The sequence below is a fragment of the Alternaria incomplexa genome (genome assembly GCF_024043165.1).
Source record: "Alternaria incomplexa strain BMP 0042 chromosome Unknown scaffold_1, whole genome shotgun sequence".
Lineage (NCBI taxonomy): Eukaryota > Fungi > Ascomycota > Dothideomycetes > Pleosporales > Pleosporaceae > Alternaria > Alternaria incomplexa.
In genome coordinates, this window is record NW_026249850.1 from 3,381,499 (window position 1) to 3,396,578 (window position 15,080).

At 51.7% G+C, this 15,080-nt stretch overlaps 6 protein-coding genes across 6 annotated transcripts; 3 read left to right on the forward strand and 3 right to left on the reverse strand.

Moving 5' to 3' along the window:
- Positions 1–275: 275 nt before the first annotated feature.
- Positions 276–1,054, forward strand: J4E90_001203 (uncharacterized protein; the record flags this gene model as incomplete). The annotated part of the gene is made up of 3 exons (XM_051430793.1): positions 276–352; positions 693–751; positions 810–1,054. 3 exons carry the CDS (start codon positions 276–278, stop codon positions 1,052–1,054), a joined length of 381 nt encoding a protein of 126 aa, XP_051296280.1.
- A 555-nt stretch (positions 1,055–1,609) lies between these two features.
- On the forward strand, positions 1,610–2,617 carry J4E90_001204 (uncharacterized protein; the record flags this gene model as incomplete). Its single annotated transcript, XM_051430794.1, has 3 exons — positions 1,610–1,756; positions 1,814–1,970; positions 2,286–2,617. The coding sequence occupies 3 exons, from the start codon at positions 1,610–1,612 to the stop codon at positions 2,615–2,617; spliced, it is 636 nt and encodes a 211-aa protein (XP_051296281.1).
- A 3,971-nt stretch (positions 2,618–6,588) lies between these two features.
- Positions 6,589–7,852, reverse strand: J4E90_001205 (uncharacterized protein; the record flags this gene model as incomplete). The annotated part of the gene is made up of 6 exons (XM_051430795.1): positions 6,589–6,670; positions 6,719–6,775; positions 6,823–7,223; positions 7,245–7,526; positions 7,577–7,695; positions 7,753–7,852. The coding sequence occupies 6 exons, from the start codon at positions 7,850–7,852 to the stop codon at positions 6,589–6,591; spliced, it is 1,041 nt and encodes a 346-aa protein (XP_051296282.1).
- A 232-nt stretch (positions 7,853–8,084) lies between these two features.
- On the reverse strand, positions 8,085–9,560 carry J4E90_001206 (uncharacterized protein; the record flags this gene model as incomplete). The annotated part of the gene is made up of 4 exons (XM_051430796.1): positions 8,085–8,312; positions 8,366–8,757; positions 8,811–9,275; positions 9,359–9,560. 4 exons carry the CDS (start codon positions 9,558–9,560, stop codon positions 8,085–8,087), a joined length of 1,287 nt encoding a protein of 428 aa, XP_051296283.1.
- A 654-nt stretch (positions 9,561–10,214) lies between these two features.
- On the reverse strand, positions 10,215–11,853 carry J4E90_001207 (uncharacterized protein; the record flags this gene model as incomplete). The annotated part of the gene is made up of 4 exons (XM_051430797.1): positions 10,215–11,121; positions 11,185–11,477; positions 11,531–11,789; positions 11,840–11,853. The coding sequence occupies 4 exons, from the start codon at positions 11,851–11,853 to the stop codon at positions 10,215–10,217; spliced, it is 1,473 nt and encodes a 490-aa protein (XP_051296284.1).
- An 832-nt stretch (positions 11,854–12,685) lies between these two features.
- Positions 12,686–14,207, forward strand: J4E90_001208 (uncharacterized protein; the record flags this gene model as incomplete). Its single annotated transcript, XM_051430798.1, has 2 exons — positions 12,686–13,725; positions 13,778–14,207. 2 exons carry the CDS (start codon positions 12,686–12,688, stop codon positions 14,205–14,207), a joined length of 1,470 nt encoding a protein of 489 aa, XP_051296285.1.
- Positions 14,208–15,080: the final 873 nt, after the last annotated feature.

Consider the following 15,080-nt stretch of genomic DNA (forward strand, 5'->3'; position numbering starts at 1 on the left):
GTCCCGGTGCTCCCATGCGGGTGATGACCACATGGCCAATGATTGGCTAACCTGGACACACCCGAACAGCCCGAACTAAGCCATTGAGCAAAAGCCCGCAAGAGCCCTGGCTTCCCAGCCTCCTTGGTAGGGCCTGCGTAGGTGGTGTCTATTTCATCCGGGCGCCCGTCCCTGGGTCCCCGCTCGCAAGCTTCTCCATAGCTCTCAGCTCTCGCCCTACCCCAAAACACTACCTTGACCTACCAACCTTTGTCAAATTTCCCCAGAACGACACAATGTCCACAAGAAAGAGGAAGAACCAGGAGGAGGAGCTTGTCGCTCTCCCAAGTGATGAGAGCGAAGAGGAAGAAGAGTAAGTCGACGCTTCCTTGACGTCATGGCCCTTGCACTTCGCGTCGCATGCATCCCCTCTTGAAGGCATCACAATCGCCTTCCCTCTTCAAAGTGAATTAGGATCTTTGGACTTGTTACCAAGTTCTACGAAAGTTTGACAGGCGCGGAATCGATGTTGCGCCCGGGCTTTCGGGGTGGAGAAACGGTTGACGCGACGGCGTTTCGCAACAATGCTCACAACGCTCTTAACTTGGATTCGCTCGACGGTCACGTCTCTCCTTTGAGTGTCGAGGGCTTCTGGGCTGCGCTTTACTCTCGACCATGGAAGATTCATCATAGCGCTAACACATGCCACGTAGATATGACGAGTCTGACGGATCAAACTTTAATTCAGACGATTCCGACGCCGAAGAGCCTCGTAAGCCAATACTATCACCCAATATCATCGAACATAAGTTTCTCACACTCGATTGCAGCACCAAAGAAGAAGACCAAGCGCACCAAGCCCAAAGATGATGAGGATGATGAAGAGGAGGAGGAAGACGACGTGAGCGACGACGATGACGACGACGCCGCGGTGCCCGAGGAAGACGACGACGAGGATGAAGACGCCAACCCGAAAGGCAAGAAGCCAGCCGGTGCGGAGAAGGACCGGAAGGTCAAGACCACAGGCAAAGCTGACCCTGTACCTGTTGTCGATGATGACGATGATGACGAGTAGAGATGTAATGTCGAGGTGCCCACCATATTAGTAGCGTTAGCTGATCAACGAGAATATACAAAGTATCAGTTGATAGTTTTGTTCTTGAATATCCACAGTTGCTCTTCTACCTAACTCGTAGTGGGGGGTAAATCAGACCTATGCGACCATTTGTAGCATGTCTCTATCGCCGACGCATCTCTTGACGAAGCTGTTCAACATTCCACACAAGGACCTCGACTCATTCTGGAATTCGGTTCGCAGTGCCATTATGGCAGGACTGTCCACGATTGCAACTGTGGGTGACCGGGCCGGACGGGCTCTAGTGTGATAGCATTAGCGCGTCGCCTTTACCCCGACAGTTCACGCGACTACCTCGTTCACCAGAGTTGGAAGTACTCTGCAGACTAAGAGGCTACTGCTGTCAGCCACAAAAACGTGAGAGAGCGCGCCGAACAACGTCCTTCGTCGCTTCCCAATTCTAGTCGCTCTTGCCTTCCGAAGTCTGTGGTAAACACACTCCGATCTAACCACGCGTGTTTCACCCGCTCGACACACCCGGCCTCCAACGACACCATGGCACCGGCTATGAATGACGCGACCGATGGTCTGGACGCCGACAATGCGCACGATGGCTTCAAAGAGCTCCTGACCGCGATCAACCCATACGTTGAGGAGCTACTTCACCAACCCACATTCCACCTCTTCATAACCCTACCTGTCGTACGTGTCATAACCGCACCCACTCCGACTGTTGATTTGGCTGACAGTTCCTCCTAGGAGCTTCGACGTATGGTCTACGAACAGTACTTCCTAGACGAAAAGCATTCGATAGCCTGTCAGAATTGGCCACACTTGCGATTCTCCAAGGATTACGAGCGGTCTATCCGAGTCAAGAGGAAGCACTCTCCATTTATTCCACCTCTCTGTCTTACCAGTAAGAGCCTGCGAAGCGAGCTGCTCCCTTGTTTGTTGGAAGCAGCGCATTTCGAATTCGGCGACTGCACAACTCTCAGTAGGATCATGGTTTCATTGAAGGCCAGTTCCCTGCATCTCCATGTGCGAAAGGCGACGACAACGAACACGGAGGGGCAGCGAAGGCTTGTTTTTCTCGAAAATGAGCCCGGCGTAAGTGAGATTGACGCCCAAGAGCTCGCCCAAAGATGCAACAAAGTCTACTCCTCCACAATAAGGCACTTCTCAAGACTTCGCGAGCTTAATGTTACACTCTATTCGCCATTAGTGTGTACAGCAACGAATGGCCATGCAACGATCTCTGTACGCGCACTTTCGTTCGAAATGTTCTTACACGACTTCCAACTTCAAGCTATCCTGGGTCTGGAAGAGCTACAAAAGCTCAGCATTATAAAGATCAGTGGGGTAGCCGATATTTACGACATCCTCGGTCAGATTAAAGTCAACGACAGCGACCTGGTCGAAGATCTTAAGTCAAGCAATCTCACCGCTATACTACACCTTTGTCGACAAATTAAAAACGGTTTCACCATGCAAGGACGCAACGTGGTAGTCAAAGCCTATCTTCAGTATGGCCAAGAAGTATATGAAGAAAAGACCTTTGATTGAATGCGGAAGGAGACCGAGCCATGCAGACCGGGACGAGGCGAGCCGCCGTCGGACGTGGTCACAGAGGTAGATGCATAGGATGGCAATGTGTGCAAAAAGGGCAGCTGGGACACGCGTGAAAGACACTGGTCCCACAAAGAGGTCCCTGCATCAGGTACATTGTTACAGATCTGAGGCGTCTGAGAGCGTTTACCATTCTTCACGTACTTCGCTGATGTAGTCATTTGGTCGGTGGGGGTAGCTTCAGTCATGATGATATCGTTTTCACGACAAACCCAAGCTTTGTCAAGATCCATGCGTGCTGAATACTAGGATATAGCACGTATATACCCAGCATCTCTGCCTAGGCATGAGTTCATGCCGAAGAGCAGATTTCGTCGTCAACCACGACATGTGTGTGATGTACCACCCCGCTTTTCGTCTTCATACATGACATGCATGACGTCGACAAGGGTACCGAGAGAAAATCGCAAGGTGTAAATATCGCCTTCGACCTCTTCGCGTTTGATCTCAATTCCTTGTCCTTTCCTACATAGCACTCGCGCCCTGCGCATGTCTTCTCTGGCTGACCACCGGAGGTCACGACGCCGAGAGGGATTTATTGCGTCTTCACAAGAGGAATTATCCCAAAAGAGGTGTCCCTGCCAGTCCTTGCAAATGTCGGAGTCGCAGCTCAAGCAAAAGTATACACCAGGCTTAGATCGACGTATCTGCTGAGAGCATGACGGACAAACCTCTAAGTCTGAACTGTATGCCTGGAGCTTGAAGTCATAGGTCAGAGTGACATCGTAAGCTTCTTTTTCCAGACGTAAGAATTCTGGACCTTTTACAATGCGAGCCACAGTAGCTGCAGAACAGAAGCACACTTCTTCTTTGCAGGCATCTAGAACTTGCATGATGAGCTTGATATCTGGTTCATCGTAGTCAACCTTGATCTTCTCGCCACCTTTACAAAGTGCTAAGAGGGAGTAGATACGATCCCGTCGAATTGCGCAACATTTTCCTGAGAAGTGCCTCAGGAGGGCAAGCAGTCCTTGCGTGTTCCCCCTGTCCACGTTGAACAGAGACGAGCGGTTTGGTCTATTCTCTGTGTCGTTGCTTTTGTTCACTAGTAAAAAGCGCGCATATTCCTCCAATGGGTCCTCAGGCATCTCATCTCTTGTACGGATACACATGTGCGCGAGTGACACAAAATCGATGACATGCTCTCCAGCCATCACGATCAGCGTGCTTGATAGCAGTATTTCTTGTGTAACCCAGGCTCTTTTCCAGTAAGGATTGTTCGCAACGCGACCGTAATATTTCTCAATGGGTGAAGAGTCCGGGATGTGGGAGTTGTGTGTATTGTCTTCCATGAGTTTATGGGTCTGGACCAATTGACTCTTGCCGTTCGGCTCCAAGATCCGGGAGTAGCTCCCCCAAGATTTATCACCGTGCTTGCGGTGATAGAAACACTCCCACGTCTTCCATACCTGGCGGTCGAAGTCCTGTCCTACCGCCTGAACGAATTCTTGCGTCTCGAGACTATTACCTAGCCACGACACTACCATTCTTGCGGCAGCAAAAATGTTACCCATCTGCTGAACTTGATGGTTTCTTTCCTCGACATCGGTTTGGTTTATGCATAACGCGTCTATCCATAGCGTACAGAATGTGAGACGCTGACGTGCCGCTTGGAGGAAATTGTGGAGATTTCGGCGCACATGAAATAGTTCTCCATTGAGCTTGATGGGGTACTCGTCCCCTGGTTGACCCCAGGTGTAGGAAAGACAGACATAGTTCGATTCTTGAACTAGCGCATCCTGTAAGTAGCAATCGGGGAGGCCGTCGACGGACAGATCAGGTCTGATGTGTATCAATCGGAAGGAGCCCTTCTCTTTTGGCAGAATAGAGTGCTGGAACATGTCGAGCTCAGCCTTTCTATTGGCCGCGGAACTGGCCATGATTGGCAAAATTGTTATTGTGGAGTAGAGTGCTTGTCGGGTTATTCGACAGAGTGACGTTTTGAATACAAAGAACGACTCAGCATTATGGTTGCCTGCGTTGTTGGTGATCGGGCTGTGCGGCAGAATGCTGCCATGAACGATGTTGCTGCCTATTGGGATTCATGCTAGGATCGTTTCGAAGACGTGTTGGGTTGGTGCAGGAGGCCTCCCGCGGGGCGTCATCAATTGATTAGGTAGGGGGCAAGGGCGCTAAGCTCAGCCTAAACGCGTCATGTTCATGATCGCGACGCGACCCTCCAGCCACCTATAATCAGCCAACAATCAAGTCTCTGCTTCATAGAGCACGCTTCTGTTTCAGATAGAAAAGTATGGGTACACACAAAAGTCCCAAGCCCCCAAAGACGGTAAAAGTCCACCCGTACCCTATCTGGCGCACCATGAACTCCAAAGCCGCCACGCCGGCACCACTGAGAGCGCATCTCACCAGGCTGTAACTCGCTTGTACAGTCGAACTTCTCCCGGGATTCAGATCTGTGAGCAGCGTCCCGCCTGTCGCGAAAATACATACCTGAGCCGCTCCTGAGAAGAATTGGACCACTAGCAGTATAGCGATATGCGACCTCGTGTGCAATACCCAACCGTACCCTATGGTAGCCACCGCACTAACGATTACAAACGGAAATATCGATCGCAGTCTAGCCTTTGCGAAGGGGAATTCGTTGCCCGATTGAGATGTTAATGGGAGGCCTAGTCTGCGCGCAGTGACTTTGTAGTCGTGATCGAGGAGCTTGCCGGACGCATACGATGAGAGGATACCGCCAATGCCGTTTGGAAGGTAGGTCAATCCCGCCGTAAGGTAATTCATCTCATACTCTGCGATGACTGCCGCTGAGAGGGAAGCCGCGAGACACGTATACATAGTGTAAGTGATACCGCCGGCTAAGATAACGATGAAGTTGGCTTGGTTCCTGAGAGCTAACAGTGATTTGAAAGGTCCTAGAAAGGCGGAGCCACGACTTCGAGAAGATGCAGCTGCCGGAGACCTGGTCTTACGCCGAGATACAAGCGAATATATGGTTCTGTTCATGAGGCGCGCTGGTTGAAGACTCCCGTTTCCTACAAGGCATCTTTCGGTCTCCGGAAGGAAGAGGGTAAGTGTCGCCAGCAAAGTTCCGGCAACGATGACCAAGAGCCAGAAGATCCATTTCCACGATAGCTTTTCTGAAACTACTCCACCAATGACAGGCCCCAAGCATGGCGCAGCGTTGGTAGCACCCATTAACACACCCACGTAAGATCCTCTTTCTGCAGGTATCGAGATATCTGCGATGATACCGAATGCGATCGCGATGGTACTCGAAGCACCAGCACTTTGGAGGCACCTCATTACTATGAGAGTCGCATAGTGCTGCGTAAGGGCCAGTCCTATGTTTGCCCCAACGTATATGGAGAGGGTCAAAAGAAGTACGGGACGTCTCCCAATGTCGTCAGCCAGGCTACCGAATACCGAGGGCGCGAATCCTGATACTATCAAGTACGAAGTGATAGACCAGTTGATCTGTTCGATGGAAACGTGCAATGAGTTTGCGATGGCTATGATCACAGGGAAGTAAATGAACGAAGAGATTGTTGAGAATACCGCTGCTGTAGAGCAAGCCCCGAGTAAAAGTCGCTTCTGAGTGGGAGTGAATGTGGTGTACGAAGTATCTTCGTCATTTGCGCCCTCTTTCCCTTGATCTGCGAGCGCATGCGAAACCCCTTCTTCTTTCGCGACTCCGTTACGTTCGTTCTTGACCATTCTGATCGGGAGCCGTGTCGTTCAGAGCTGAATGCTTCAAACAGGGTACAAAAGAGAAGGGTGGCACCTGACTCATAAGACACGCTTTGACGTCTCTACAGTCTAGTCTTGCGGCACAGTCGCTTCACGCATATCGAACGCGGGGTAAGTGGCCACTCTGAAAAATGCAATCGAATGGACTTGAGGCCAGCCATTGACGAGATCGCGTTTGACCCCTAGAGGTCACGTTATGAAGACGCATGTCGGGCTTCCCAGTCTTCGAAGCCGCCAGGGAACTTCTTGACGAGTATTCTCATCTCATCCTTGGCTCTGACACTAGTCAGCCTGATAACGATACACAAGTCTTCTTACACATACCTATCGTGAAATTCGGGCTTCTCCGGATAGAGCGCGGAGACCAGAAGATCATAGCGACTGATCACCGTGAGCGAAACAACCCTCTTGTTTGGGAAGCTACTTACATGGCGTAAAGTCTGTTGCGATCGTCCCAATCTTCCTCTGTTTGCGAGGGCTTCACGATATCCTTGTAGCACGTAAAGAACTCCTCGCCCATATTGTACCGCGGAGCACGCCAGCTACCCAAGTCACACTCGTTATGACCCCAGAAAGCACACGAGTCAAAGATAATGATCTTGCCAGTCTTTTTCTCCAGCATGCAGTTTCCAGGCCAGAGATCCGAATGCAAGAGGCATGGTTCAATAGAGCGACCGCCGGTTTCCAGAGGACGGAGCAACCTAGGTATGACTTTTGAACGGAGAGCTTCGAAGATGACTTCTAACTCTTCGTCTATCCCGTATTTGCTCTTCTCTAGATCATACATGGTCTGCATGGCTTTGGTGTACCAGATCTCCCACGAGTCTTCCTATGTATTGTCATTCGGTACGTGAGCAAGGTGAGTTGGAATGTGGAATCCGTATTTGCCGAGCGGTGATTTTCCCATACTTGCTTTGTGCACCCCAGTAATGATGTCGACAAAGGCACTTGGATCCAGTTTCTCCATCGCCATGTCGTGGAAGTCGCAGATGTAGAACCATGTATCCGGGTGGTCTTTATAGGCTCCCCAGGCAATTGGTGTTGGAACATGTTCGGGGCAGTAAGAGTGATAAAGTAGTTCGGATTCGTAGGTACCTTGCATCATTCGCTTTCCTAGTTTGCCTGTTTTGATCTGCGATCCTATTAGATGGGATCTTTCGTGTGACAAAACACACAATCTACCTTGACGAAGTACTGCCTCTCCGAGCCATCTTGTAGGTTTGTATCGATGCGGAAACTCTCACACCACGCGCTTTCACCGGACTGTTTGATTGATAGTATCTTCACATCCTTTGGTAGTGCTGCGAATGGTCTTTAGCTTCAGGGAAGTCGAAGTAGTTGTTTGACTAGAAACGTACCAGCCAACACGCTTGCGTCCAGTTGTTCGATATGGATGGGGTTCTTCTCACGCTCAGCTCGTTTCCTCGCGGCAACCTCGTCGGCGGGGTTCGTAGACATTATTTTTGCTTGGAATTGCTATAGTAGCTTGTGTGACGATTCGACAAGACCAACTGCGGAGTCATCGTGCGAACGTGCGGCGCAGTCCTGCGCTAACTCCAAGGATATCGTGCACTGGATGATGTCAGAGGCAATGAGTCCGATTTCATCCTCGTCACAGCGCCAGCACGTTGGTGTCGATATAGCCAGTTGATGAGTACCCAATACACATTTTTGTTTGAGTAAGAGCACTTTACGATGCTAATTGCAACGCCTCAATATTCGCGCTTGCTTCTCGTCCCTCTATCAGCTCTGACAGAACAAGTCCAGTACCAGGCGCATGCGATATGCCCCAGGCGCCATGGCCCGCCGCTATATAGACACCTCCATTCCCTTCATCTTTCGTCCTGATGCCTCCGAGCTTTTCGTCCGGTATCCGCGATACTATGGGTCGGCCGCTGGATGTGACTGGACGGAAGCACTGTCCTGCGATTAGCAAACCAGTTCAACATTCTACTCTCAGTATCAACTTACCAAGCCCTCCCTCAAAATCTCCATGTCTTTGCCCGGGACATTGACCATCATAGCCTTCGCACACTGTTTCAACTGCTCGATGGCCTTCGCACTAGCTTGAACGTCTGTTGCAACCTCTGGCAGAGGTATATTTGTGCTATTGAGTCCTGCCAGATACAGCTCTCCACCCAGTCTCGCAAACCACTCTGGCGAGAAGCCGAGTGTATCTGTTGCGAAGACTGCATGGCAGACTTCCTTGTCGAGCTCCTCGGGTCTGTGGTGTGGGTTTCGAACGAGCAGCGAATGGCCGGCTAACGAGGAGACGGGGATGCGCGCTTTCGAGGACGGGAAGAGTGTGCTGAATACGCGGGGAGACCACGCACCAGATGTTATCACGAGACGACTACATGGTACTGTTGTAGGTAGTTAGCAACTGTGTAGTTGGGCAGTATGTATTGGGCCTTACACTCTGTCTCCGACTCAGCTCCATCACCCTTTGATATCCTCACACCGCACAGCACGTCCTCTGCATCCTTGATGATGGCTGTCGCCGTCACGGGCTGATGTATCGTGACCTCCCTTCTCTGAACTTCTTTCAGAAGCCACTGGCAGAATCTCAACGGGTCAATTTGTGCGGTCGTCCCATCCCTACTTATGACCTCCATAATGCCTTCCTGTGTGCGCCGAAGCCATTCTGGTCCGGCAGCCTGTTCTTCCCAGGGCTTATTATGATTCGCTAATTGTGCTCGACTCGTTCCATTCTCAAGCCAGTCTTCGCCGCTACCGCCAATGGCTGATTCGCTGTCTTGTGAAAGAGAGATTCCGGTGGACTGCGAATATCCCCATGTTGTACGTCCAGAATGCGCGTTCGCAAGGTCGGCGTGAAGTTTGAAGGATAACGCGCCGAGGGAAGCTACGGATGGTGCGAACCCTAATTCGTAGTTAGACAAAGTGTTCAGGTGTTGAACGACGCGCCGCGCTGATGTTGCACGCGTCGTACGCTGCCAAACGTACAGTCGGCACTCAAGAAGCCCGCAGCAAGGCCAGACGCGCAATGGAATAACTTCGGACTCGAATCAACCAGATGAATACTCTTTGGATCTGTATTTCCGCTTTCTGTGAGATAGTACGCGGTACACAAGCCGATGATGCCGCAGCCAAGGATAACGACGTCGTTGGCGTTCTCCCCACAAGAAGCATGGATTTGGCCTGGCATTCTGAACTTCACGCGGGGCAAACCGAGGGACACCGCAACAGCCTCGAAGCCGCCCGCCACCACGCCTTTAAGCACGCCAGCAAGTACTCTTCGCGCAAGGCCGGCACACCAGCGGCGTCTCACATCACAGCATAATCATCATGTGTTAGATCATGTTGCTGCCCACCCAAAATACTAAACATCGTACGAGCTGTTCCGCACATCTTCGCTAACTCCACTGCACACCCCAGTCACCGTCCCAGACTCGGGTAAGTCGCATGAGCCGACATGGCCTGATTTCCCTCCTACACCTTCTGGAGCCCGGATCTTCGCTGCTTTCGATTACCGTTGGTTGGACTAACTGATGCAACACTCGGATGATCTGCGGACTGGAACCTTGATTACATGTACGGCTATTGGGTACAGTGGTGCCATCATGAGAGTTGGGGCACGCGAACGCCGCGCTGCGCATGTGTGGGATGAGCTGGAAGACGCGTATGTGGAAGAAACTTGTGGGCTGCATTGATAACTATGGAGACTCTATCGATGGAATACTGTTTGCTGGGAAGGATGCCGGATGTACCGTTCCTGATCGGTCACTGTCACACTTTTCAGGGCCCGACCCGACCCAGCGAATTTAAACGACCCTGCATAACGAAGTGCGTACCCGATGATCTATGCACTGCCACCAAGATCCAACATGCCCTGGAAGGCTTCGTAGTCTTGCAAGGGGTTGTTGTGCTGCTCTTGCGCTGCGGAGATTGCGGGATCAGCCACGGTAGCCTTCACAGGCGAGTCCGTATCTGGACTGTGAGGATAGGTATTGTCCCACAGCCTGCGGATGATCATAGGCGCTTCATTTTCGTGGTCGACGAATGCTCCAGGGATACGTGTATGAGGTACGTCGGCCGTCTCAGTCACACCAGTCACAGGTCGGGAGCTGGAACTTGACCCATAGCCGCTACCATCGTAGAGCCCAGTATGCTCGCCCCAGGAACTGTCACGCTTTCCCATATTCACTTCCTCCACGACCTGCCAACTCGGGTCAACATCCAGATTGGCTGGAAGTTTTCCTGTAGCAAAAGCCTCATCGAGCTCGCTGTCAGACATAGAGGTAAGCCCCACATTCCGAATGATGGCGCTCAATTGTGACGCCAGCTTTTCTTCTTCTGCGGCAGCAAACCTAATTTGCGTTTTGATGTTCCATTCGCAGTCGTCGTCATCTTCATGACAAAAGGCGAGCAGATTGATTTTCAGACGACACTCTCCGTCTGCTCGACGGTAGACGCATGCCTGGTAGCCTTTCTCAAGGATGAGCTGTGCATGTTCCTCTGGTGTCCTGTCTGTATTCGTTGCATTGGAGACCTCAGTGGTCGCATCCTCTGATGGCTTATCCGGCTTGTTGTAGACTGGCGAATTATCCACATGATCCACCCCAGACGGATCCTCTCGGGCTGATGTCTGACCTAAGTCTTCGCTCTTAGCAGGAAGTGAAAAGCAATCGTCGATAGGCAGATATTCGGATCCTGGGTTTGGAAAGCGAACGAGAGGCTCATTGAAGTAGACTGCAGCCTCCCGAAGACTGTCAGACAGAGCGCTTTTTGTTGAAGCTGGCCTTTTCATCGCTTCCGAAACTGTTTCGTACCCGTGGGTATATGCTGGTGACGAACGAACCATGGTCTTCTCTGAGTCCAGAATCTTCTGGATAGGTGCTGGTGATGGTGGAACAGTTCCATCTAGTATGAGCGATGAATCGGCAGGTGATTGCGGAATCTGTTCATAGGGTGATGGGACCGGTACCGGCGAGGAATGGTGGACATATAAACTCGAGGTTCGGGAGTCCATGCGGTCAAGATCGAATATTGGTCTGTCTGGGGGAGACTCCTCGAAGTAGAGTAAAAGCGATGAGTTGAGGCGGTGCTTCGGGGTCAGCGGACTCTAGAGGAAAGAGAGTCAGTCGTCGTTTCTCCGTTGTGGGGAAAGATGCTTACACTATCTATGAGGTACTCTGATGTATCAGACTGCTTGGTCTTGGTAGGTGAGCGCAAGCTACGTAAAGAGCCGATGCTCCGCAGCTTTTGCTTTCGCAACGAGCCCATTAGACCTTTGCGCATTGACGGACTCTCTCTGATAGGCGATTCGTCGCTAGAGTCCGGCAAAGTTGAGCTCGCGACTGGAGAGGATGGTCCTGGAGTCTCACAGCTTGGTGCATTGTTCTCGTTGTGCTTAGCGGAGCAGGGCGGCGAGGGACTTGACAATGTCAGCATAGCAGAGCAGAGAAAAGAACATCTCCGACTCACGGAGCTATACTCATTCGAGAGAAGATACCCGTAAAGCTCCTCTTGGCACTGATGATGCGATCAAAAGGCATGGTGGCTGTTCGTCACTATCCCAGTACTGCACTGTAGGTTCGGCAGTGTGGTTGAGGCTACGGGCTTAGTCGAACGGATGAGGCCACGAGTGTGTGGGAGCTGTTGGAGCGGCGCTCCTGACATCTGATCCATGTTTGTTGATATACACGTCTGGTCCTGCCGAGTTGACTCTGTGTACTTCAAGGTGGCAAGTTCCAAGAGCGTATGGTGGTTTTGGCAGGATCAACCCCTCTACAAATTGAGCGGATGCAGACGACGCGCTCATAAAATACTCTGAACCCGTTTGTTCTAAGAGAAATAACTCCAGGTATCATGTTCGCTGGTATGATGTTGAAGAGACCTGTCCAACGAGCTCGTTTCTCATGATTCCCGTAATACCTAGGTGGAGATGCGATATGCTTGGGGCTTCCCGAGGTCGTGCCGTTGCTTGGACATGACAGGTATTGACATCGTTTACTGCAGTGGGTATGATTGCTTGATCAACGATGGCCACTTGTGAGGTATTGGAGAATGTACGTTTAGTCTGGGGAAGACGTTGACGAAAACGCCTGGCTTGAGCTTGCACGTGATGACCGTGGGCCGTGCGCGGGACCCTTGCTTAGCTCTTTCACGTCGCGGTCCTTAGCATTCCTGGAGTGCAAGAGCATCGCTAACCACCGACACCGCCCTTCACCCAATTTGCATCCGAACCCCGAAGTTGGAGTTACAAACACACCGCGACAACCGTTGCTAGCTTCACCTACGCCACATCAACGCCGTTTTCGACCAGCCACAATGGCGCGCGGCCGCCCATCGCGAGCTGCAGCGCGTCGCAGCACGCCTGTTCGCAGCGCAACACCCCAGCAAGACAGCGACGAGGATATGATAGATGCACCAGAATCGCGCGCCGACACACCCAAGGAGGAGGAAGAAGATGCTGAATCCGCAGCTCAGGGAAGCGACGAGGAAGCCGCGCCCTCTGAGCGTTCGCCGTCTCCAGCAGTCATCCAGCCATTTCCGCGCAAGAAGCGTCTTGGTCGCCCTCCTAAGAACAGGCCGCCGGACTGGAATGTCATCGAGCCCGACAACTCCGAAGGCGGCACACCCGTCAAGCGCAAGCGGGGACGGCCGTCTGGTGGAGGTCGAGGAAGGCCTCCAAAGGGAGGGCCGTCGCATACCACGCGCGTTCCTATAGACAAAGAGGGCAACATGATGGACGTAGTCAACGATGAGGTTGACCTACCAGAAGATGAAGAGGGCGAGCAGAAGGTCGACAAGCTGGGTAACCTCATGGGTGGACGAGACTACCGCGTGCGCATATTCACCATCAAGGGCAGGGGCGACAGACAGTACATGTTGTCGACTGAACCGGCTCGATGCTGTGGGTTTAGGGATAGTTATCTGTTCTTCACCAAGCACATGAAGCTCTACAAGATCATCATCGACGACGCTGAGAAAAGGGACCTGATCGACCGCGACATCATACCTCATTCCTACAAGGGTCGTGCCATCGGTGTCGTCACAGCACGATCTGTCTTCCGCGAGTTCGGCGCGCGCATCATCATCGGCGGCAAGAGGGTCATTGACGATTACTACGTTACAGCAGCAAAGGAAAGCGGCGCAGTCGAGGGCGAGCTTGCAGACCCCAACGACAGGCTTCCACCTCCAGGAGAGCCATACAACAAGAATCAATACGTCGCTTGGCATGGTGCCAGTAGTGTCTATCACACCGGTGTGCCCAGTGTACCTACTGCAAATGGCAAGCCTGCCCCTGGAAAACGGAAGGTCAACATCACCTCTGCCAACTGGCAGTTTGAACATGGTCGCGCTGCAAGGTATGCATAACTTTTACACCTATCTATGACTACCAGGACTAACATACCCTAGTCGATTCAACTCGAACCTCTCCAAGCTACGGAAAGCAAATCTCACGGGCGTATACGACCCACATACCAACCTGATGTGTTATCCCAAGGTCACACAACCCACCCATGCACGTTGGGAGGAGGTTCCTGCGGAAGAGACCGACGTACCTCCACTCGTTCGTCGCAAGTATCTCGTGGTCGACTCGGTCTTTCAACAACCTCCCTTCGCCGGCCTGGGCATACCCGGGCCCGATGGTGACTTCGTTGACGTCGGTACAAACGGTCTACCGACCCTGGACGACGAGGACAAGTCGAACATGAAGCCCGAAGAACTACAAGCGTTTGAGCAGATCAAGGCTGAAGAACAAGAGTGGCGCAGCCAATGGGGCGGAGAGAGCACTGACGGTGCGAGAGTGAAACCGAAGATTGGTTTCGTGGGCGTTCCGGTTTGAGACATTCAAACTACATTGATGTCCCAAAACTGTTGTGCTCACATAATTTCATTAGATACCACTCCTGCTTCCAGGACGGGGCGAGGTTGCGAACGATGTAAAAATAGTTGCCATACCTGAGGCTGGGGGTACGACTCGATACACCTCAGTATATGCTTCCTCTTGACAGCAACAACCTCATCGGTCATGGTTATCAATTCTTCACCTCCGGCGCATCCTCAATCCATTATTCATCATGTCGGTGTTCGATTGGTGTGCTACGTTCATGTTAGAGGTCTACGGTGACCATAGATGGAGTGACAGGTGCTCCTTGATAGAGAAATGCCGATATACCTTTCACTATTTGCTTGTTCACTGCCTGGTCGTATATGCCTTTTTGATGTCATGCGACAGCGAGTGACCGCCTTTGCACACAACGTGTCCCGTTTTCTGAGGTCGATACTTGACTGGCTTTGTGTATGCAGATTTGAGGAAATGATAGCACGGTCACTCTTTGATCATGTGTGTGTAAGCTGGACCTGCAATCTCTGAGCATTATCTTATCCTTCATGCTGAGTCGCTCGATTGCCCTAGGTGGCTCTTGTTTACTTCATGAGTATTCCGGGCATGTCGCTGGGTGACTAGTCATCTGAATCATTTCTCGATGGCCGAGCTGGGATAGGCAGCAGTTTAACGCTGCTTGCTTTGCGACTATGCGGGCATACAGACGCTTATCGAAGTGATCTAGGCATCAATGCTCGGGGTCTCGAGGATACACATTGCACATAAAACATAGGCACACATGACAACGGTGATGACGAAGAAACATCGTAATGACGTTTGTGGTCATGTTCATTCTCGTTGTATGCTACGGCCTGAAGATGTACGCATGAC